Source organism: Hemicordylus capensis, chromosome 1 (genome assembly GCF_027244095.1).
Source record: "Hemicordylus capensis ecotype Gifberg chromosome 1, rHemCap1.1.pri, whole genome shotgun sequence".
Classification (NCBI taxonomy): domain Eukaryota; kingdom Metazoa; phylum Chordata; class Lepidosauria; order Squamata; family Cordylidae; genus Hemicordylus; species Hemicordylus capensis.
This window is the reverse complement of record NC_069657.1, coordinates 394,425,261-394,449,738: the sequence shown is the minus strand read 5'-3', so window position 1 is coordinate 394,449,738 and position 24,478 is coordinate 394,425,261. Positions and strand designations below refer to the sequence as shown.

Below are 24,478 nucleotides of genomic sequence, written 5' to 3'. Positions count from 1 at the left end.
ATTTACTTTGGGATGCGCTTTTACAGGATTCATCCTCTTTGTCTCCGGAGGACTTCCAATGGAGATTTAATGATGTGTACGAAAGAACAACGGCAATAACGCGCCAACAACTGAGCGCATTCAAACACTTGTCGGAGACGGAATCGAGAGCAATGGTGACGGCAGTGAGCTTGCGCAGGCATGCGTGGCTTCGCTCAGCAACCCTGCAGACAGACATGAAGGAGAAAGTCGAGTCCTTGCCATTTGACGGCAAAGGTTTATTCCATGAGGACACGGACACGTCAATGGAGACGTTAAAAAAATCTAAATTCACTGCCCGCACCTTTATGGTGCCTTCGAGCGGTTCCAGCTCAACCGCAAGGAGCCGCACTTATTATCAGAGAAAGAGTGATCGGTATCGGGACCGCAAAGAATACCGAAAACAATTCAGACCTTACCAACGCGGTAAGGGCTTTAACCAAAAACAAAAAGGAAAAACAGCTCGTCAAGGCGACAAAGACGCTTCCAGCAAGAGCTTTTGACGGGACTGTTCGTCCACTGCATCAGTTTTGCAGCAGCCAATTAAGTCCAACGCTACAATCCAGGACCCACTACATCGGCCCTGTAGTTGCCAGGATCAACATCAAACTGGCAAGCCGTGCGCCAGCATGGCACAACATAACATCCGACCGGTGGGTACTGAGAATAGTGCAGACTGGATATGCGTTGGAGTTCGAGACAAGGCCTCCCTTCTCTGGACTGGTCTATACGCCGGCCACGGAGGTGTTGCGGGAGGAGGTCAAGGTGCTGCTGGAGAAACAGGCGATCACGCGGGTGCAATGGGCGAACAGACTGACCGGCTACTATTCCCGGTATTTTCAGATACCAAAGAGAGACGGTGGAATAAGAGCCATAATGGACCTGAGGGGGCTCAACCTCTTCATTCTGACCAGGAAATTCAGGATGGTGACGCTGCAGGGAATTCTGCCTCTGCTGGTGAACGAACAGTGGGCAGTTACTCTGGATCTCAAGGACGCTTATTTTCATATCGGGATACAGGAGAGTCACCGCAAGTTCCTCCGGTTTACAGTAGGGGCACAGATCTATCAATATGTGGTGCTTCCATTTGGACTTTCTACTGCGCCCAGAGTGTTCACAAAGGTGATGGCGGTGGTTGTAGCCCACCTGCGAACTCAGGGCTTGAGGCTGTATCCGTATTTAGACAATTGGCTCGTGGTGAGCCACGACAGGAGTTTACTGACCCGCCAAGTGCAGATGCTGCTAGCCTTGTTGGAGTGCCTCGGCATCAATGTGAATTGGAAAAAGTCGAGACTCGAACCCATGACTCGAGTGAACTTCATCGGAGCGATGCTGGACTTGAAATTGGCCAGGGCGTTCTTACCTGCGGAAAGAATTACCCAAATGCACGAACTCATACGTCACTTTCAGAGGACTCCACGGCAGCCAGCGGTTCGAATCCAGCGGATGTTGGGTTTGATGGCATCATGCACCGCAACGGTGTCACACACGCGCCTCCGCATGCGCACATTGCAGCATTGGTTTCTCCACAACTTCCGACCCAATGTGGATGGCCAGAATATGCACTTGACACTACCACAACATGTCCTCGCCAGCCTGGGGTGGTGGCTAGACATGGACAATTTGGGCAAAGGAGTCGAGTTTGTGTCCAAGGAGCCCACCTCCCGGATAACGACAGATGCCTCGATGGCGGGCTGGGGTGCGCATTGCGCCAGCGTATGCGTGCAGGGGACATGGACCCAGTTGCAGAGACTTCAGCATATAAATTACTTGGAGCTATTGGCTGTGTTTCAGGGCCTAAGGGCATTCGAACCTATGATAAGGGGACGGTCAGTACAGCTGGAGTTGGACAACACGACGGCGATTGCCTACCTCAACCATCAAGGGGGGACAGTGTCACTGTCTCTTTGCCTACTTGCGAGAAAAATATGGGACTGGTGCATTCAACATTCAATTCACCCAGTGGCAATACATATAAAGGGTGTAGACAACTGCTTGGCCGACAGGCTCAGCAGGGACATCAGTTTCAACCAAAGACACGAGTGGGAAATCAACCCGATGTATCTCGACAGGGTGTTCGAGATCTGGGGGGTCCCATCGATAGACTTATTTGCCACGGTTGCCAACAAAAAGTGTGCCAATTATTGTTCGCGTGCGGGCATAGGCCAGGGATCCCTGGGGGATGCTTTTCAACGGGCCTGGAAGACGGGGCTGTTATATCTTTTCCCCCCGCTGCCGTTAATGGGCCGTGTGGTTGCGCAGATATTGCGGGACCAAACGAAATGCATACTTCTGGCCCCATGGTGGCCGCGCCAGCCGTGGTTTGCCACACTTCTGGAAATGTCTCATTCAGTGTTCCACAAGTTCCCCAGGGCTCCAAACCTGTTGCAAAGAGAACACGGAAAGGTGTTACACCCCGATGTGCACTCTCTCAAGCTGACCGCTTGGAGAATCAACTATTAAACAACATCTTACTAAACAGTAGGCGTGCGTCGACAAGACGCAGTTATGCCTGCAAGTGGAACCGCTTCAAGAATTATATGAGGGGGAAGAGTGTCATGCCATTGCGTGCGACCCCTCGGGATGTGCTACGTTACCTGACATCGCTCAAACTGAGTGGATTGGCGAATGTCTCCATTAAGCTGCATTTGGCTGCAATCTCGTCAAAGCACAGGGGATGGGATGGGTCCACGGTTTTCTCCCACCCGGAATGTAAACGTTTCCTGAAAGGTGTTAATAACCTTTACCCTCCTGTGCGCAGCCCAATGGAGCAGTGGAGTCTGTCTTTAGTACTCTCCGCCCTAACGGAGGCACCCTTTGAGCCACTGGCGACTATTCCGCTGAAGTTTCTGACTTTGAAGGTGGCATTCTTGGTAGCCATTACATTGGCTAAGAGAGTGAGCGAGATGACGGCCCTGCGGATGGATAGACCCTACACTCAATTCTATCCACACAAGGTTGTGATGCGTCTCGATCCGAGATTCCTGCCGAAGGTGGTGACAGATTTCCACTTAAATCAAGACATAGTGCTGCCAACTTTTTTCAGTAGTCCGGAGACAGACTTAGAGAAGGCCCTCCACATGTTGGACGTGCGTAGATCACTCCTATACTATTTGGAGAGAACTCATGACTTTAGGAAGAGTAAAAAGCTTTTTCTCTCCTTCCGGGGGCGTAGCAAGGGCCGTCCAATCTCTCGCCAGAGACTTGCTCACTGGCTAGTGGAACTGATTTTCCTCGCCTATAAAAGCCAGAAGATAACACCGCCAAAGACGGTTCGGGCTCACTCTACTAGGGCCTACGCAATGTCTGCGGCACATCTGTCAGGCATTAAAATGGCAGATGTCTGCCTGGCGGCGACATGGTCATCGCATCTACCATTCGTGAAGCATTATGCTTTGGATCTGCGGATGGCTAGGGAGGCGAATTTTGGAAGATCAGTGTTGAAACGTGTGTTGGCATAGCTGGGGGTCATCTGCACCCGCCTCCTTATGGGGTAGCTTGCTAAACACCCAGTTCTTATGGATACAATGGATCACAATCCAGATAAACAGGTTGCTTACCTGTAACTTATGATCTGGATGTGATCCGTTGTATTCATAAGTCCCTCCCAGCCGGCCCCGCTGCAGAATGCCTGGACTAGTGGATGCTGGTGTGTGGATCGTCATTTATATGGCGGTCTGCGAGAAATCTGAAGGAGAGGCGCCCCAACCATCGATTCTAACGGAAGCTGCAAGGCACGTGCAGACGGGCGGGGCGCAAAGAGGAGCTAGCTAGTCAGCCCAGGAGGTCCCTGCGCAGGCGCAGAAACCCAGTTCTTATGAATACAACGGATCACATCCAGATCATAAGTTACAGGTAAGCAACCTGTTTTTTCTCATAAAAAAATAAAAATATATATGAATAAATATTTGAATGGTATTATTAAAATTATTTAAATTCTTAATTTAAATAAGTTCTTCACTGGGTGGCATTAATTTAACTATGTGTAAAATAATATCTGAGACATCTGGATAACAGAAGGGATAAGTTGGGCAGGTTCAGTAGAAGAGATCTGAAGGTTGGAAAGAGTTCTGCCTTTGCTAGTATGGAAGCTATGGCGATCCTACAGCAACAGTTACCATTCAGAGTTTTGGAGTTAGTTCTTGGATAAAGCAGAGATCCTGATGATCGGGGTCTAGGTGAGTAAAATTATATAGTACTGCATATTAAAATGATATAAATAATTATATTCTAATGACAGCCATAATAATAATTTCTTTGGGGGGGAGGTTACTCCTGCCTCAAATATTTCAGAAAGTGGGGATGATGCTGTTGCTGAATATGCATAGGAACATAGGAAGCTGCCATATACTGAGTCATACCATTGGTCTATCCAGCTCAGTCTTGTCTTCACAGACTGGCAGCGGCATCTCCAAGGTTGCAGGCAGGAATCTCTCTCAGTCCTATCTTGGAGAAGCCAGGGAGGGAACTTGAAACCTTCTGCTCTTCCCAGAGCGGCTCCATCCCCTGAGGGGAATATCTTGCAGTGCTCACACTTCTAGTCTCCCTTTCATATGCAACCAGGGCAGACCCTGCTTAGCTAAGGGGACAAGTCATGCTTGCTACCACAAGACCAGCTCTCCTCCCTGGTCTCCAGACCCAACTATGTTGAGTTCATAGCAAGTAGTATTTGTTGGTTTTGGAAGCTTGGCAGTTCACTTTGTGCCAAGCTCAGCATATTATTCAAGTTTCTGATTTCGTTGTAACCTATGTGCTTCTCTCATCAGGGATGATTTGGCTGATGGTCCAATATTTAGCAGAGGTCTTTCACATCCTCGAAGCCCTGAGCGGTATCCGTCTCATGAGGAAAGCCCTTCTAGTCCTTTCAGTATGAGACATGATGAGGACTATCGCAATAGGGATATTTTCCTCCACCAATCAGACTATGGCATGAAATATGACAATCTACAGGATCTATCAAGAGAACGTGACAGGGATGGTGAAGTCCTTAGGAAGTCCTTATATTCATCAGAGGAGAGAGGGAGAGAAATAAAACGCCCTCGATACGACAGAGATGACAGACTGCTTGATGTGAGCATAGATCCTCAGGGTTTCTTGCCAGGAACACGAAATTACCGTAAACGTAGTAGGAGCCCAAGCCCAACATACCTGGATGAAGATTTCCGTGAACTTGAAAGTGCTAGGAGAAAAAGAGAGAAGGAGGAACAGAGCAGAAATTTGAGTCGAGAACTGACTGGCAGTGGCTGTGTGATCCCTGGCTTGACTAACCCAGTACAGTCTCCTGAACCACGATACCTCTATAGACCAGATGAAGCACCAGCAATGCCCAAAAAATCTATCCTGAAGAAAAGAGTGGATGATTCTTCTGTGCAGGTTTGATCTTTGTTCTTCTCACTGCTTGTTAAACTGACAGTTTGCATTTTGCTGCTGCTTATTTAATCTGAAATTTTAATATAGAATGTAAGTCTGTTTTTCAGACTCCCCCCCCCCACCCACCCACCCATGATGGGACAAATGTTCTCAAAACAATATCCAGGGTACCCTGCACTGTTATAGAGTTGAACTTGCACAGTTCATAGTATAACCAGCATTTTAGATCACATTGTTTCGGAATCAGCACATTTTGCTAGTTTTAAAATTCAGAATATCAGAATTCCTCAGTTGTATTTTGACTGTTGTGAGCTAGAGGTTTCTCAGAGAAGAATGAAATGAATTGGTTAAGTGACATGTAGTGGATTAAATTTTACAACAAAATCCATATTTTCTGATGGATGCAAAATTAGTTCAGTTTTTTACATGAAGCTTCAAACATCCTACTTCACCTAAATGGCAGAGTGCTTATCCTGTTCAACAGGATATTAAATCTGAACATTATATTTTGTACTTTATAGCCGAATAACGAATAGTAGATGAATTGGAGCACTATATTGGCATCTCTGAATGTTGTACACTACTACTAAGGGTTAACTCTGCATAGCTGCACTTGGTACAATGTACATTAAAAAGCAGTAGGTTATATATGGGTTATGGTGAACAAAAGAGTTCTCAGCTTTGTTTTGCAGGCTTGGGCTTTTTAGCACAGAACATTTATCTGCTTGAAGCTAAGGTTAGCCCAATATTAGTGTTACAAATCGCCTTTCAAAAAATATGGTGTTGGTCCATGTTGCTTTATTTGGCATCTCTCTTGGCCATCTCTCTTACTGCCTTAGAGCTCAACACAGACAAAAATATTGGTCCAGGAGATTGCTAAAAACTGTAGTGTGCGCTTGTATAAATGTTTCTCGTGCAGCTATCATAACTACAACTGTGCAGAATGTTGGCTTGTGAACCATTTTGGGGAAGCTTAAAATATTTCCACAAAACTTCTAAATATACTTTTTTTTGGTATCAGTTTGTGGATGTTTGCACTATAGCTGCTATCTTTTCTCCCCTCCCCCCATTTTCCACTGTTCTTTCAGAGCCTCTCCCCCCACACTCTTTGTTTTGTGATCCCAGCTATTCATGGAGTGAGTGTAATGACATCATGGTGCTGGATAGCCAATCAGATTTGACTGTTCCAGTGTCAATGTCACCACAAAGCCTTTGCCTTTCCTTCATTCTGAATCGGTATGGGTGGAAACATGGATGGAGATTTATTGGTTTGTTTGGTTTGTTTGTTTGTTTATTTATTTATTTATTTAAACAAGTTAAAATATTTACAAAAACTTAAAACAATTTAACAATTTAAAAATCACCTACAAATTAAAACCTTAAAATTTTAAAGAACTGAAACTGATACACACAAACACACACACATACACAGAGCCCCTCCGCCTACTTTTGTCTCATCTACAGTCATACCTTGTCCACAATATGTAAAAATAGCAGCATCATACTTGGCATCTACTGTGTCTCCTTCAGTCCCTTATTTATCTCCTTACAATTTTATGCTCATTTTCTAAATGGTTTGTTGTAATAACTTTATATATGAAAACATTTGTGTTAACATTGATTGAATACTGATTAGCCTCCTTCTAAAATGTAGTAACAAGTGACTATTCTTTTTTTTTTTTAGCCTGAAGTATTTCCTTGCAGTTCTGCCTCTGTCAAAGAACCTGCTCTTTCAAGTCATCCTTCTTTGCCCCAGCGTAGCTGCATTACCCCTTTTTCATCTGAGGTGGAAAATTTCCTCAAACAATTTAACAAAAATGCAGTTGCAGAATCTGCAAGCACGGAGTCTCAAGGGAATGTGTGTGATTGGAGACCATATTCTGGCCTACAACAAAACACTTTCCCTGGTGAACAGAATTTTGAAAGCTTTTTAAAACAAAAAGAGTGTAATGAGTCTACATCAGAGCCTGTTGACCGGCATAGTGACTTCTTGCTTCCTCATGAAAGAGCTAGCCAGGATGGGAGTGGCTTTTCACGCATTCTGGGCATGATGGCAGATTCGACTAGCACTCAAGAAAAGAGAAGACGCAGCTTTCCTGACATTGAGGATGAAGAGAAATTTCTTTATGGTGATGATGAGGATGACTCCCTTTCTACTCAGAACATCAGCTCCCCCCCTTCTCAAAAGATCAACTCACCCTCTATTCAAAAGCTAACGATGACTAGTGTGAAAGAACCTCTAAGTCAGAAAGTAAGCTCCCCATCTTCTCCTACTCCCTCTGTAAAACCAGACACTTCAGAGGAGTTCAGACCAGAATATGAGAAGATCCATGACTTGCTCAAAACTATTGGTCTTGACATTGGGGTGGCTGAAATTGGTAAGCTCGCTGCCCGCACACAGGAACGGCTCCATGGGAAAAAAAGATCTCGTTCTCCTGATCGTCATTCAGTAGTTTCTCGTAAAACAGACTCTCGGGAGCTGCGCCGTAGTCGAAGTGACACTCGTTCTCCAGAGTCAAGCCAGAAGCGCTCTCTTTCACCTTCTGGTTCTTACCCATCATCTAAAGATACTTCCTCTGTTTCAAAATCTGAGCGCATTAAAAGCAAAACTGTGGGGCAAGATAATTCTGCTGACACACCAGAACGATCTGTTCCATCAGTATCTCTAATCCCATCAGCACCACCTTCTCTTCCTAATTTGCCTCCCACTTCAGTTTCTCAGTATTCAGTTTCACGCTTTTCACCATTCACTACTACTCAGTTACCACAAAACTATCCAACTCCCACAATGCCCCCTTCTGGCTATGATGCATATAGACACTATATAGCTTATGCAGCTTCTGGCTGGCCCATGTATGCTCCTCCCCAGCAGGCTGAGCCTGCACTTTCAGATGTACAAGGGCTTGTCACGCTGACAATGCCACCAAATTCTAAACGACCAAACCTCAGAGTTATTGAGACAGTTTCCACAGAAAAGATCCCAGTTGTGGACAGTTTCCACAGACAAGCTCCTGAATCCAAAAAAGAAGACTCTGTACACATGCAAATTCCCACTATAACTGCTTACTCCAGATTGCCCCCTCAGCATCCTCAGCCTTCTTTCAAAAGTAGCACAGAAAGAATATCTGATGAAAAAAACCGAGCTTCGCAGAAGCAAAAGGTGAGTAGTTTAAACTTGTTTTGATAATTATTTCCTTACAACACTAAAATATTGTAGCATAATCTAAAGGCATAACAGTGCTGAATATCTGTGTCTATTTTTCATTCTGATGACATTACTCCTTTCAGTGTATCAGAACATTTGCCTGTAATGTGGCTAGTGAGGTGGATAATTGAATTATCTCCTTATAAACATGCTTAGTAGAGTAGTAAGTACAGTAGTAGTTTAAAAATACATAATACATTTGCTATAACCTATAATTTCTCTGACCCATAATTAGGTAGGGGTGTGTGTGTAAGTGTAATTGATCCCTGGTTTAGGATTATACTACTTCATGTAGAATTTTGCCATTTTACAATGTTGATGTTAATACAGGCTTTCAGAGCATATTTTGTATTTGCCATTGTAGTTTTTTTTTACTAGGATGTACCTCTAATATCTTATACTACTGCATTTTAAGGAGTAACATGCATTAACTCCATTAAAGAGTTAGGAGAAACATGTAATCAATTGTAAACTACTAAATTTACCAAGGAAAAAGGAAAATACTTCTAGACTAAAGGATACTTAAAGTTCACCTGGCCATAATCCAACAATTAGGCGCACTTCAATCTAATTGGTCTGTCAAGTGATGCCTGTCTCCTCCTCTTATTATTTGAGCTATAGAATTTATTATGACTTATTTATTTATATAGTGCCATCTGCATGCATGGCATTTTACAAAGAATTAGAAGACAAGTCTCTGTCCTGAAAAGTTCACTATTTACACACTGACGTAAGAGCAACAACCAAGGAAGGGGAGGGAAATGGAGGCAGGGATAAACTGGAGAATAATATATGATCATTTCATTTACACATACTTAGGGTTAGTTACAACACAGTTTAAAGAACAGTTTAAAGAACAGAGGACAATTTTTTCACAGAAGTGTATAGTTTACTGTAAAAGGAATTGGTTGTGCTTTTTGTTTGAAAAATCAACACAGATACAGCACAGAAGAAATGAGTTCTGCTCTGTTAAGAGTGCATTAAATATTAATCCAAAGAGTATGGAGAAATGATGGTTGGAGTGATTTGGATTCTGGAAGGTGGATTGGAAGTGACAGTGGTTCTTGCAGGGTTGCTTTGACTGTTGGTGAAAGGGAGCATTTTAATGCCTTTCCCCCCCCTTCACACCCTTTCTAGGTAATAGAAGAAAGAGAGAAATTGAAGGCTGAACAAGAAGCACGACAGAAGAAACTGCAGTATCTTAAGACAGAGTTAGATAGACTTTCCAAACAACAAGGTACTGCTTTCTCTCATTTTAGGTTTCCCCTTTCCCTGGGATGCTCTCTAGTGGTGATGTTGGGTGCTGCACCATCTGATAAAAAGAGTGGGATTATTTTTTGCACCTTTTCTATCCTAGGCATCCTACAGTGTTGTCCTAAATAGTTAATGTATGTCTATACCACTGTAGACAGATCTACTGATTTCTGCATTTGGCCATATACATGCAGCTTCTGTCATGTGGGTCTAACAAAATGGTATTTTTAATCATTTTATTTACCTAAAATAGTCTTTCATGGGCTGACATGATTTTCTTGTGCTTCTCCTTCACCACTTTGACTGGCTCAGGAGAGATGCTGCGGAAGAAACGTAGGGAGAAGGATGGACACAAAGACCCCTTGCTAGTGGAAGTGAACCGACTGCAAGAGAACATTGTGAAGGAAATTGCTCAGCTGCAGACAAATGCTGAAGCAGCAGAGAAAAAACAATCCGAGCTAGACAAAGTAGCTCAGATCCTGGGGATTAACATTTTTGAGAAATCCAGGAAACAATCTACAGAAAATAAAGACACTTCAGAAAAAAACAAGTCAGAAAATGCAAAAAGTCAGGAGAAAACTTCCAGCTCAATCAAGGTAAAATTCTAGGTGCTGATGCTAACACTGTAGGAAAAAGGAGGGTGTTCAGAAGACATTTATTACTATGCACTCCTTATAAATTAAACTTATTAAACTGTCATTTGCTTGACATCATTCATGTTGATGTGACTTTGAGGACCTTTGACCTTCAAACATTTCTCCACATTTTAAGGGTTGATTTTAAGGGTGTTCTTACTCTTTCTGACCTCCTGCAAGGAGGTGATAGAGTTTCAGAATATGTCTATAACTCGGATGCCAAGCATTTTACAAAGGCCATACAGTGTTGCATGTAGGTTGTATTGTTCATTTCAGGTTCTTTTCTGTATAGTCTAGGCTTAGAAATCCTCAGAAATTCAGTAATAGAAGTTACTGAAAACTGGATTTTCATAATATAACCTTAGTCTCCTCTTTAGACTAAGAAAATGCATAAGAGAGAGAAATTCTACATAGTGCTGAAGTGTAGAATGTGATACATTCCAATCTGTTTTGTTGTTTGTATTCTGTATTATACAATACTATGGTTTTCTTTTCCCCTTTGAGTTGGAATTTTCTGCTTTAGGAGGCAGGTTCTGGTATCAGAATTTTCATATGGACCTGCAAAATCCTGCAAGTGTAGGATTATTTCACTTGAATTTTTTAATAAAAATAAATTAAAAAGGGAAGGAGTTGTGGCTTTTTCTGATTTGATATCTAGAATGAGACAAATTGCATGTATTTCTTGTTGCTGATCCCAAGCATGTAGTGGCACACACTCTACAGCTACAACAGGGAAGTCATAAAACTATAATGGAAATGAGGTGCTAATCTTTATTGCATTCTAAAAGTGAACACTTAAGGGGAGTAGAAGTATATTCACATAAGGATGTTCTTTTTCTTCCCCCACAACATTTTGGCATGGAAATGGTATTTCTTAAGATGCATATTTTCTTGTACTTAAAGTGAGACAGGATGGAAAAGGCTAGAGGTGTGACCTCTTAAATGATAGAAAGCAAAGTTATTCTGAAGATTATGTCATGGCATTTTTAAACATTCTCAAGGAAGAGGTCCCAGTGGGATGTGTCCACACCACCTAAGACAAACACAGAGATCTTCACTGGCCCAAACATTCATCAGAAAGCCATGCACTGTATGTTGATTGGTATTTAGGGAATGTATGTTGATACTTTGTCCTCTGATCCAGTAAGTTTTTACAATGAATTGAAAGGTTGTGGAACAGTACATGCTTCCCCTACAGCTATTTTGTCTCTCTAGGACAGGGGTGGGCAAACTTGGCCCTCCAGAGGTTGTGGAACTGCTACTCCCATCATACACAGCCATAATGTGGCTGATGATGATGGGAGTTGTAGTTCAGCAACATCTGGAGGGCCAAGTTTGTGCACTCCTGCTGTAGGGAGACCTATCTTGAACACTGCACACTCTCATTCTCCTTTCTTGGTCTCTCCCATGGTCCAGGCACTCTGGTGCTCTCCAATCTATCCTCTAGGAGGCAGTCTCACTTTGCAGAAAGATTTTAGCTACCAGCTAAACTGGGAGGCACCTCCCTCTTGTGCCAGTCCTTCTCCTCCCTCTGCAGTGAATGAGAAAACCCTGTGCTAGAGGGATGTGATCTAATACAGGGTGCTTTTGAATCACATATATTAAGTTTCTATGGAACCAAAAGTGTGAACAGCATGATAAAGCTGATCCTGTTTCTTATACATGGGAAGTGTAATGTTCTGGCACTTCTAAAACCAGTTTCAAGGTTTGGTACCCGGATTATTCTGCTGCATGCTTCCTTCAGAGATAGCTTGGAACTTAAAGCACTTGTCTTTTGTCAAGACATAACGAATACACTGGAAATAGGGTGCATACCGAATGGCTTTTCAGAAGATTTGTGATGTATTAAAGAATTTGTGAGCAGACATTGAAGAGCAGCCCTCTAAAACATATTATATGCTAGTTATGTTAAGCAGTGGGTTCTTCTTACTCCATCTTCTGTTAAATTTACTTTGAGGGTTGTCCGCAGTATGGCAGGGGATTGGGAACACACATACATGCGCACACCCCTACATGTACTTTATGGGATGTACATTCCATTCCTTGATCACTTACATACCTGCTGTCTAGCCAACGCATCTGAGTCTCATTGGAAGCTCTTTCCTGTTGACTGAACAACATCTGAGTCGGCAATGCCAGCTCACTGAAACGGTGGAATTATCCTGGGCATTGACAAGCAGGTGATATATAGTTACATATATTTTGTGAGGTCTCTACTAGAGGCTGGTTCTGAGGCATTGACAGTCATTCTCTGGCTTAGAAATGTTTCCTTTTGTTCAACTTAGGAACCAAAAACATCTAATGACAAGCCCAAGGGTAAGAGCCCCAAACCTACAGAATCTTTACAACCATCCAAACAACATTTCCAATTGGCCAATATTTATGACTATTACGACACAGGGAATCATTGGTGCAAGGATTGTAATGCTACCTGCGGAACCATGTTTGATTTCTTCACGCACATGCATAATAAGAAGCACAGACAGGTATGTGTCCAGCCATCAGTTTCCCATTAAGCAGCTTTCATTTGCTAGTATAAGCTATAATAATCAAGTATTTTCAAAGCACAGGTCTAAAGTTTTGACTCTGGCCACCAAGCGTGTTGTAATTTAAAATAAACTGAATTTATAAATATAAACGCTGTCTCTGACCAGAGACACACTATTCTCACTTTGGAATAATGAACTCTCTCACAAAGTCTAAAACTTTGAGAAATTAGAGGTTGTGTGGCCTGTTTTGTGATGTACAAAATCAGTTGCTCCTAAGAGCAAAAAAGCACTTTGGAGGCTCACTAATAATTTATTTTTGGAGTAATTGTCTCAAACCTGGTTGGTTGGTTGCCCGTCTGAGACAAAGTACTTTTAAATCACAGCTTCATTTTGGTTTGATTATCCATGTGTGAGACACTTGAGTCTCATGCCTAATTGGTATATTGTTAGCTTTTCAGATGTATTTTTATAGTAAGCTAAAGTAGAAAAAAGAATAGTTATTGAATATATGTTGGTTTCTCAGTTGTTTGAACTGATATAAAACACTGATAGGAAAGCATAACTCTTCTTAATATATCAGTCTCTGATCTTCTGTTATTCTGCAAATAGACTCTGGATCCATACAATAGACCTTGGGCTACAAAGACTCAAACTGAAGCAAAGCAGGACCTGATGAAACGCACTGATAAAATACCTCTTCCTGCCAAAGGTATGTTGTCATTTTCCTTCCTTTAGCTTCTCAAAACAAACTTCCTGAAGGCGATTATGATGCTAGGTAGCTTGTAGTAAAGACACCAGATCATTAGCCTCACTGATGAGATTGTGACATTGGGCAAAAAGGCCACCTCATTTTGCAGCAAGTTTCCAACAGTTATTGTATTGGTTGGCATAAATTGTTCTGCATATGAATGAAAAAGCAACAGTAGCAATTCATATTTGAACTGTAAGAAATGTTGCAAAAACACTGTGTTAAGGAGGACATGACTTAAATAGCTAAATAGCTTGTGTAAGTGATACAATTTTTTGTTGCAATTGCGTTTGGTTAAAAACAGTGGGCTTTCATGTGATGTTTTGTTTTGTGGGGGGGCATTTCAGGTTCTGAATTTCTAATCCCAGTCACTGGATATTTCTGCCAGCTCTGCCATGAATTTTTTGGAGACCAGATTTCAGCAGAACAACATGTGAAAAGTCACTCGCATAATGAGAAATACAAGGTTAGTACTCATGAGTTTCTAGTTGTGAATCATTCCTTGGATAGATATCGTAGCCTTTTTTAAAAAAGCAAAGAAAGTTTCTTTTACCACATTTTTGATATTCTTCAGCACTACTTGATATTTTGATTATGGATCCACACCATTATATATACTAGCTTTATTCTGTTATGCTAGGATCGTTGCTATTTGCATTGTATTAAAATGAAACTTTATCTCAAATAGTTTATTTTGGTAGAACAGGAGGTTTTTAATGCTTTCCTAATGTTGAGATTTCAAGTCTTAAGACTGTGAAAACTATCCCTTTTTCTGTTTCTTGGCAGGTTTAATTGATTTTGCTGAGGGAAAGAGCTAGTCAGATCTGTTCCACTAGTGGAATTCTGTATTGAAATGTTTTCATTTTCTTCCGACAGAAACATATGGATGAGAATCCACTCTATGAAGAGAGGAGAAACCTAGACCATCAGGCAGGATTGTCTGTTATTCAAGAAACAGAGCGCAGGCTGAAACGGAAACAGTGTGAAAAACAAAAAGAGGAAAGAGATGAAAAAACTGCAAAAGTGACAAGGAAAGAGGAACCAAAGGGTACCAAAGAACTAGAAGAAGTTGGTAATGAAAATGAGATTAGTAAAAAGAAAGAGAATTCTAATGGCCAGAAATTTGGGGTTAAGCTTAAATTGAAGAAAGATGGAAACGAGGCTGAGAAAAATGAAGAAAAAAAAGAGGAACCACAAAAAGAATCAAAGCAATCATCTTTTGGAAAGTTCAGCTGGAGGAAGACTGAGAAAGAGGAAAAAAATCAAAGCAAAGATGTAGCTGTCTCTAAGGAGGAGAGTGCTGAAGAAGGTACAGAAAAAGAAAGTAAGTCTCAATCTGGAAAATCAAATTCAAAGCCCATTGCAATTAAGTTGTCTGGGAAAACAGTTATACCACATACTAGTCCTTGGACACCAGTGGTTACAACTTCATCACAAGCAAAAATCAGGCCCAATTTACCAGTCCCCATTATGGTTCTCAGAAAGAATGCAACTGCAACAGTAAGCAAGCCAGCACCTTTAAACACTTTCTTGTCTATAAAGTCTTCTGGTGCCACCACCAAGCCACTCCCAGTTGTTAAAGAGAGTAATCCTGAACTTGTTCTACCTCCAGATATTATTTCAAAAGCATTTGGAGGAGAAGTAGTCGTCTTAAAGAGCTCGCAGGAGAATACAAAGATGCCAGAGCAGGCAGAGGGACAGGAGGACAAAAGCCTGGCAAGGACCCTGGAACATGCAAAGGCTGTAGAACTCGCAAAAGCCAGTGCGGCAAAGACACAGGAGCAGGCAGTGACTGTGGCAAAAGCACAAGTGAAGGCACAAGAACTTGCAACTATGGCAAAGGAGCAGGAGGTTACAAGAACAGCAAAGACAAATGAGCAAACTCAGCTTTTTGAGAGATCATCCTGCTGTACTCCTGTACTACCACTGCCACCAGGACTACCCCTGTCACTAGCACCACCAGTACCACGACCATTTTCAGTGCTGTTTCCTCCACCACCACCTTTGCCGTCACCAAAACCAGTTGCCATTCTGGCAGATGACATGGCTCCAGGTGTATCTGAAGTTGATAAAAACATATTGACATTGGCCATGTGTCCCCGTCCCTTACCGCCTCCAACTGTTTTTAGGGACCAGGCTAAAAAACTAGAGAAAAAGAACCCTTGCCTGGCTGCAGGTAATGCTAAAGATCTATATGGCATTTTCTACAACAGCATTGGGAGATCTGCAAGTTCTGCAGCTTTAGCTAAATTTTCCTTTAAATTAAGCCCTGCTGAGAGAGAAAGAAGCACAGACATGCTGTCAGATTCAAAATCAAGTAGCAGCTCTTCTACACAAGAATCTCTCGAGAATATAGGCAATTCTTCAGGTGTCCGCGAAATTGCTTTAGGTAATAAGACTCCAGAAACTGAGGCAATAAAAGTTTTCACAGCTTGTGAAGAAAACGTTGAAATTGACTCTAGTGCTGAGAGGGAATGTTGTACATTAACAAATAAGGAAATGGCAGACAAGCTTCCAACAAATACCTCTGTTTCCATTCAGAATGTGGTAGAAATGGGAGACCCAACAGAATTTGGCAATAATCCATCAGGGCTTGCGCCGCAGTTGCCAGAAAGCAGTGCTCTTCCTTTTGATGAAGTCAGCAAGAGGTCATCAGAACTTGATAAGGCAGAGTTTAAACCTTCTGATGATGGAGAGTTATTGGAAAGCAGCGTTGCTCCTTTAGAATATCTTACCAAGAAGCCATTAGAATTGGAGTTCTCAGCCATGCCATTGTCAGAAAGCAATTCAGCAGCTGCTCATTTGGATGAAATTAGTAAGACTCCATCAGAACTCGATTCAGCAGAGTTTAAATCAGCTGATGATAAAAAATTACCTATACAGTTGTCAAAAGACTATGTTTCTCCTTTAAAAGACATTAAGAAAAACTCAGCGGAGCTTGAGTTAGGAGAGTTGGCCGTGTATGTGCCAGAAAGCAGCGCTCTTCCTTTGGATGAAGTTTGCAAGGATTCATTAGAAGTTGAGACAGCAGACATTAAATCTCATGATGAGAATAAGTTACTGATAAAACTGCCAGAAGACAGTGTTGCTCTTTTAGAAGAAGTTAGCAGAAACCCATCGGAACTTGAGACAGCAGAGTTTAAATCTCCTGAGGATAAAGAATTAGCAATGCAATTGCCAGAAGATGACTTTAGCAAGCGTGTTAGTGTGACAGGTGTTGAAGACATCAGTCATGTGCCACAAAACCAGCAGAAAATGGAGATGCATGATAAATCCAAGTTAAAAGAGAGTCAGAGTGATGTGGAGATGAAAGAATATATGACTGGTTTAGATGAGAGAGATGTAAAAGGAGAACACTTGGAATTAGGACATCATTTTGCAATTAGTCAGAGAGACACAAAGTCTCAATTACTTGAGATGCAGATTGAAACCCACAAGGGAAGAGGGCCTACTTTAACAGAAGAGAAGCAAAGTGATGACAGCTCTGAACTGCCAATTTCTACTTGTGTTTCAGAGATGTGTGTTCAGAGTCAACCAACTTTGGAGCCAATAGACTTATCAAAAATGAAGGAGGAAAATCCTCAAGTAGTAATGACAGTTTGTAGTTGTTCTAAAGATTCACCATTGGATCTAAAAGTGGAAAGTGTAGGCTTTGATGGGCTTAAGTCAGCAATCAGTGATGAAGTTCCTCCAACTTCAGAGGTACAGAGCATAGATCCAGAACTGAGGCCTTTAAATAATGGTGAATTAGGCTCCTTCCATATTAACAATAAGGAACAAGAAGTGTTCGTTAATTCTCAACCAAAAGGTGGTGGGGATTTTGATGTCTGTGTCCCAGAACCAGGAAAGATGCCAAATAAGTGCCTTGCTAATGTAACAGTGCTAAGCAGCATACTAGAGAGAGAAATTAGTCAGCAGACATCAAGCTGTGAAACTAAGGATCTGCAAGTACAGGGAACTGAAGATCTGGGAGAAATCTCTTCTACAATTGATGTTGAACCTAGTACCAGAGTCGAATTAATGTTTATTAAAAATGGCACACAAGGGCCTTCTGAATCTGATAAGGAACAAAGTTACATTGAAAAGAGAGTTTCTCTAGATAAGGACAACATTAATTTTTCCAGTGCTCATCCAGAGATTGTTCAAGAGCCATTAGATGCTCTTCCAACAGAATTCAGTGTTGGGCATCTTGAAGAAGAAAACCTGAACTTCACAAGCATGAACACTGGTGACTTAAATACCTCAGAAGCTGGTGATTTTGACTTGAACACCACTTATTCAGAACTTAATTTTGATCAGTCTGCAACCCTTACTCTGAATTTAAATGTAGAAAATGAGAGAGATTCTCCAAAATCTGACCAAGTTACGCCTTCTGATCCTTCCACACTGAAAGCAGATCTGGTATTAGAAACCATTGATTTTAGTCTGGGCGATATTGAAGTAGAACGTGGACACTTGGGTATCCTACCATCTGAAATTCTAAATGAGGACATTGTAGAAAGCCCAAAGTTAGAAACTATAGCACCCATTTGTTTAAATTCCAAAAAGGTTAGTGAGGTAGACATTGACCAACCAGGGGTGGAACCGGAAATAATTGATTTTGATGCATTAACTTCTCGTGATCAAGAGGACAAGCTTTGTTCCTTGGTTTCTGATGTGGTATCTCCTGCATCAAATGGTGGGACTGCAGAAACTGGTATGCCACTCCTCGAAATACAGGATATGTCTATAGTTTCTGAGGTCCTACTGCAAGGAGATGATATAAGAGGTGGCACTTCTGATATGCCATCATTGAGTTGTAGTGGAAAAAATGTGCAGAGCCAAGCTCCAGAGTGCTTGGAATCCTTCCTTCCAAATCCAAAGGAAATATATGTAGAAATGGGGGGCTCAGGTGACAGTGAATTATATGTTGTTAAAAATGAGATGCAGACATCTGCAGGGGACATAACCAAGTCAGAGGTGGAAGGTAATGATGGTAGATGTGAAGTTAACAGTAAGAGGGCATCAGATGAAATTAGAAGTTCTGCAGAGCACCTGGTAAGTTCATACAAAATTGACCCTAGTGTTTAAACATCTATTGCTTGCGTTCTAGAATTGCTCCTAATGTTTGAATAGCTATTTCTTGAATTTTATAAATATTTCTTTAAGCTGTAACATGTTGAACATTGGCTAAAGCATGTAAACTTGCTTTGCCCAAAAGGGTAGACTCCATTGTACATACTGGATTGTGTAAAAAAAAATTTTGTCCATTTTTGACCATTTACTTTCTATCTCCTGCTATTAAAATGGGATTTCTCACTTATACTGTGTGTTTTTGGGCTGTGGTTTTTTTGTTTTTGTTTTTTTGTTTTTTTGTTTGGGGATGGTGGTTGATTTTCTTTGTCTTTTTAATAGTTTCTGATTTACACAGCTTTTGTAAATAACATTCCAAGTGCAACACTGACAAGCGCAAGGACACCTGTTGAGAAAATGGAGGCTCTTGCTGAAGCATTTAAGCAGAATTTGAAATATTATGCATGTTTCATTGCACAAACTGTATGAAGAGTGTTCTGCATTTTTTGTCTTTTGACTTATAATTACATTGTTGAATTGCACCTGTAATCAAGATTGTAATGCCATTTTGTATAAAACCTGTGTGGATGCCAACTCACTGAGCAAAGGATTCATCTACCAACCAGCTTTTGGAAAAGAAAACTATTTGGTAAGGTTGTGGCCTGACACCTGGACTCTGCTTATTGAGCTCATTTATGTGATTTCGAATCACATTTCCTTTCATTGTTTTGTGATATAGTAACTGTTTTTGTTGAATCATTTAGCAGTTCCCCAACTCAGAAGAAATGGAAGATCTGAACTTTGCTCTCAGGATTGGACTGCCTTCATGTACCCAGATGTTACATGCCTGAATGACCCCTTGAGCCACAAAATACTGTTATGTGAAGGTTTTAACTTACACAGCTTGTCAAGATAAATGCAGTAAATGTTTGCTTGGATTTATCTAAAGGGTTTAATCTGTAAATCTAAAATAAACTCATGATGATTAAAAAAAACAACACAGTCCACTTTCCTTCTTTGTTTCTATTCCAAGCACGTGCTTCTGTGACCAGTTTTTTAATTCTGCTGTTGGAGATTGAACAATTCATACTAGTGAAGGGACTCATCAATTAGCCTTCCCATAGAGAGCATCTGACCACTTAAAACCATGTTTCCATTCCAGCTAACTCGATTGGGAGTGTAGTCAAGCTTTCTCCAACATTTGGAGAAATATTACTTATTGGGTGAGTTATAGATGGTGAAAAATAGGGATGTAAAATACTGTAAATGTTTAACTGTTGAAATTGGGCTTGCCAGTAAAAAATGGAATTAAACATTTTAAAAGGATTTGGAAAATGAGACGAGGGAACAAAATGGTGGCCAGTGAAACCTGGGAGATGCATGTTGGCGAGCAGCCGAGATGCCGCTTGCAGGAAGAGCTTTGCTGCTTGTTCCTGTTGCCATAGAGACAGAGCAGCAGCCAGTATTGCCTTTGCTTTCGCAGGAACTAGAAATTCCCTTGTGAGAGTTCCTGTTGTTCTAGTACAGTGGAGGGTGGGGCGAGACTAACAGTTAAATTATATTATTTCAACAGTTTATATGTCTGTGTTTACATTTCTTGTGGAAAATTTGTGCCCTTTCAGTTTAAGAGAAAATTATGCTGATATGTTTGGGATAGGTCTGGGTCCCCCCGCCATGGAGTTTCTTAGGTTTAGGTTTTTTGAATTTCCTCCCCAGTGTGGAAATAATTAGCAATATGGTTCATGAGTTGCTGCACTGAAAATAAGTATGTAAGTTGGAGGTAAAACTGTGCCAGGTGCAGCATTGCATAAAAGCAGGGAATTGCCTGGGATTGATTTGCCTTTATAACATTTTGTGGTTGGAAGTGAATTTAAAGCCTGCTGTGTTAGTGCAGTTCTACACTCTTCATGCTTGGTAGCAACTTAAGCAGGATTGTAACTGGCAGACAGTACAGAATGGGCTCACAACAGAAGGTACTAGTAGCTCTAGTGGTACTTGAAGGGCTCCTAGGAGCCACTCCAAGCCCTCCTGTCTCCCCGCGCTGCTCATAAGCAGCCTTCTTGAAGTTAATGGGACAAGTTTACTTCAAGTGGGAGTAACTTCAAAAAGTTTATTTCAATGGGAGTACTCATGACTAATGTAGTCTGGATGTTAGCCAGTGACTAGAGTAGCCTGTCTCATAACTTTTGACATTCAAATTCATGTGCGCATGGATACACACACAGATAATCTCTCTCACAAAACACAAGAACCAGGGGTCACTCCATGAAATTGATTGCCAGGAGGTCTAGGACCAACAAACGGAAGTACTTTTTCACACAACGTGTGATCCACTTGTGGAACTCTCTGCTACAGGATGTGGTGACAGCCAACAACCTGGGTAGCTTTAAGAGGGGTTTGGATAACTTCATGGAGGAGAGGTCTATCAATGGCTACCAGTCGGAGGGCTGTGGGCCACCTCCAGCCTCAAAGGCATGATCCTCTGAGTACCAGTTGCAGGGGAGTAATGGCAGGAGAGAGGGCACGCCCTCAACTCCTGCCTGTGGCTTCCAGCGGCATCTGGTAGGCCACTGTGCGAAATGGGATGCTGGACTAGATGGGCCTTGGGCCTGATCCAGCAGGGCTGTTCCTGTATTCTTATGTAAAAAATACTGCATAATAGGATAGTAAGAAGCTGCACATACTGTTATGTGAAGGTGTACATAAAATTGAATGATGCGGCTGTATAAGTCAAAAGAGTGTTTGGCATATGTTCTGGGCTGTATCCTTTGCATTAAATGTACTTCAGCATTTGTTCTGAACTGTACAAATTATTTGTCAGTAATTTGTCAGTATACAATGAGATATTTAAAGCCCACAAGGTTTTGTTGAGGTAAGAAGTATGATGTTGCAAATTGGCTGTTACTGCTACTTTGCTTTTTAGTCGTCCTAATCTGCTTGTTTTGTGCTCCTTCTGGAAAAATGTTAATGCTTACTATTCTTTTTGCCGCTTTCCTTGTATTGATGTGCTGATATGATTCATTTGAAGCTAATGTGCCTCTTTCATGATATTTACCTAAAATAATTGCAATCTGGAAATTGAATTATAATTGTTACAGTTCAGTCTTGTATAACTTGCATTTTGAAATGACTGAAGGTGAGGCAGATTTGCAAAGTCCTTATTCATGGATCTTGCAAGTTGTAGTTTACATAGTTTACATAGACAGGGCAACATCCAGACTAGTTAGTCATGACTAAGAGCCATTGAATCAATGAGAGAAGTTAGTCATGATTACTTAATTCCCATCAATGAGACTTAGTCATGACAAACTTTAGTCTGGTGTTGGTGACTCCATGAAACACTGGAGCAAACATACATGCATGATTTACACACAAGCAGTATAGGTAATATAAACAGATTTTCAAAGAGCAAGTAGACACACCTATACTTCTAAAACCTTTGTGGCAAAGGTCACAAAGGCAAAAACGCTTTAATTTCTTTTTTCTTTCTTTCTTTTTTTCTGCATTGAGGATCACTATTCTGGTTTGCTTGTATACAATGGACCACCACATACCTTACATTATGGCCACTGCGCGGGTGGTGTCCTGAAAGGCTTCTGAATTAAAATTAATTCTATACTGTCATGCAGATGTACTGCAGACTCCAGCCCTCCCCCACAAAAAAAGAAAACATGGGAGGGGGTAATGGGTAGCTGTTTCCACATTTTTTCAATCATTGTGGTGGTTGTCAGGGCAGAAAATGGAGGAAAGTGCTGAAGGAAAAGATGTCTGAAGTTTCCATGCCCTGGCAAATGAGTAAGCAGCATGTTGGACTCTTTGCTAGAGGAAATATTACTTACTGTCTAGCAGTGCAAGTGACTGTGCTAAAAACAAGAAGCCTTTCACTCAGCATTTTTTTTCTTTTTGTCACAGTCTCATTGCCCATCCGAAGAGGCAATCCTTGACTTGAGACGTTCTGAGTTAAGACAAACATCACTTAAAACATTTGCAAATTTGCCACCTTGTTTCAGCTTTACAACACTTGCTGTGGGAGGGGAGATTCTGCTGGATGGTTGCTAGTATATGGACGGGAAGAGTGGTGGCTCGGGGGCGCATTGCCATCATGACTGGCAGTCCTGGTGGCATGCATCTACTGCTGCATCTGAGGCTATGGTGGGATTGGTTGACATACCTGTCCAAGGGGCTCTTGCCACCGCCACCACTGCTGTGCAGACACAGTTACTGTGCTGCACTGGCAGAGGATGACAGCTCAGCCCGTTCCTAGCCTACCTCCTACTTCTGCCCAATCTCTTTTCTTCCCTGTTGAACAGGGAGGTGCAGGGAATGAAGGTGAGCTATCCAGTTAACTCCCTTCCATGGAAAAGTGAGAAAGAGCTGGGAAAGGGAGTGGGTGCCAGTGGTGAGCAATTTCTAAATCTCCATCAACTTCTCTGCTGCATGTCTGCTCATCTGTAAGTAGACATAAATAAAAACAGGAAGCACCCAGCCAAAAAGCAAAATGAGACAAAATTGCAAGGGGCTGTAAAGCATTTATTTGAGCCCAATGCGTTAACAGCCACAAAAGGATTTCTTCAGGGGCAACACTAAAATGACATTTAAAAATGCATTTAAACTGCTTCATGAAAATAAATTGAAAATTAAAAATAGAACCACCAATAACATCATACTCATAACAACTTATATTTATAATGTTCCAAAGAGCATTCTACAAAGAATCCTTTGCCTTCTCACAAGCATATGACACTACCATCTAGAGAAACAAATTTATACTATAACCAATCAACCTGGCTGTAATTCATTAGCACCACAAACTTGAACTTAAAGGAATATCACACCCTTCCTTTAAGCATGGCCAAAAAATCAAGCCCTATATAAAAATATAAAACCAAGCCCTATATTATAACCCCTGTGGAGCTGAAGTGTTCAATTCCAAAATTCACCATGCTTCTCTCGAAGTTTTATCATTTCCATATGTATTTTTTTCAATTGCCCCAAACTAAATCCCTATGACTTTTCTCCAGAAAAAATGAGCTACCAAAGGGGCACCCTCTTTTTCTTCTACATTTTACAGTACTCAGCTGCTCACCAGTATGTTTTTTCGATGGTCTAGATGTCTTAACAACATACATTTTCATGCAAGGGCATTGAATAAAATAAATCACACTGGATGAATTGCATGTGGTAAATAATTTCTGCTTATAACATTTGTGATAAAAATGATTCTTAAAACTGGTAATTGTACAAGTATAAGCAATAAACACAATGGCCACAAGGGTGATGGCCCTTGCCATCATATTGCCATCCAAAATATTTGGTGTATTATGCGCTTTCTCTCTGTATTCACTCTTAACTAGTATAGCTTTTAATTTTTTTACACAACTATTAGGTGTTGACTGAGCAAAGTCCATTGTTAACTGGGCAAAGTCATTTTGCATAAATTACACTGCTAGGAAAGTTCAATAAATGAAATCCAGCAGGCCCTCTAATATAATGGATGTAACATTCGTGACACCCCCAAGTCCTGCTATGCTGCCTCATCGTGGTGGTGGTGGTGGGGTTTCCTGGGAGGGATGAGCGAAGTATGCTGAGAGGTATACTCCCAGTAGGGTCATTCAAGGCATGAAGGTAGGTGCCTTGCCTTTAGCTGCCCAGCTAAAGCAAGCAGGCACCTTTATTGGGCAGTAGCGATATAGGAAGGTACTGGAGG

The 24,478-nt window shown here is 41.5% G+C and overlaps 1 protein-coding gene across 5 annotated transcripts in view; it reads left to right on the top strand.

Moving 5' to 3' along the window:
* The window catches only part of ZNF318 (zinc finger protein 318), a 43,230-nt gene extending 24,209 nt beyond the window's left edge, over positions 1 to 19,021 (top strand). For 3 of the 5 annotated variants that reach the window (XM_053304031.1, XM_053304041.1, XM_053304049.1), the window contains 8 exons: positions 4,785 to 5,391; positions 7,073 to 8,548; positions 9,731 to 9,830; positions 10,160 to 10,443; positions 12,768 to 12,968; positions 13,581 to 13,680; positions 14,067 to 14,185; positions 14,596 to 19,021. In XM_053304031.1, the coding sequence (XP_053160006.1) occupies positions 4,785 to 5,391; positions 7,073 to 8,548; positions 9,731 to 9,830; positions 10,160 to 10,443; positions 12,768 to 12,968; positions 13,581 to 13,680; positions 14,067 to 14,185; positions 14,596 to 18,789 (7,081 nt within the window). In that variant the 3' untranslated portion in view covers positions 18,790 to 19,021. Of the gene's footprint in view, positions 1 to 4,784; positions 5,392 to 7,072; positions 8,549 to 9,730; positions 9,831 to 10,159; positions 11,109 to 12,767; positions 12,969 to 13,580; positions 13,681 to 14,066; positions 14,186 to 14,595 lie in introns of those variants that run through there. The other 2 variants (XM_053304058.1, XM_053304066.1) reach the window with 2 other exon arrangements.
* Positions 19,022 to 24,478: the final 5,457 nt, after the last annotated feature.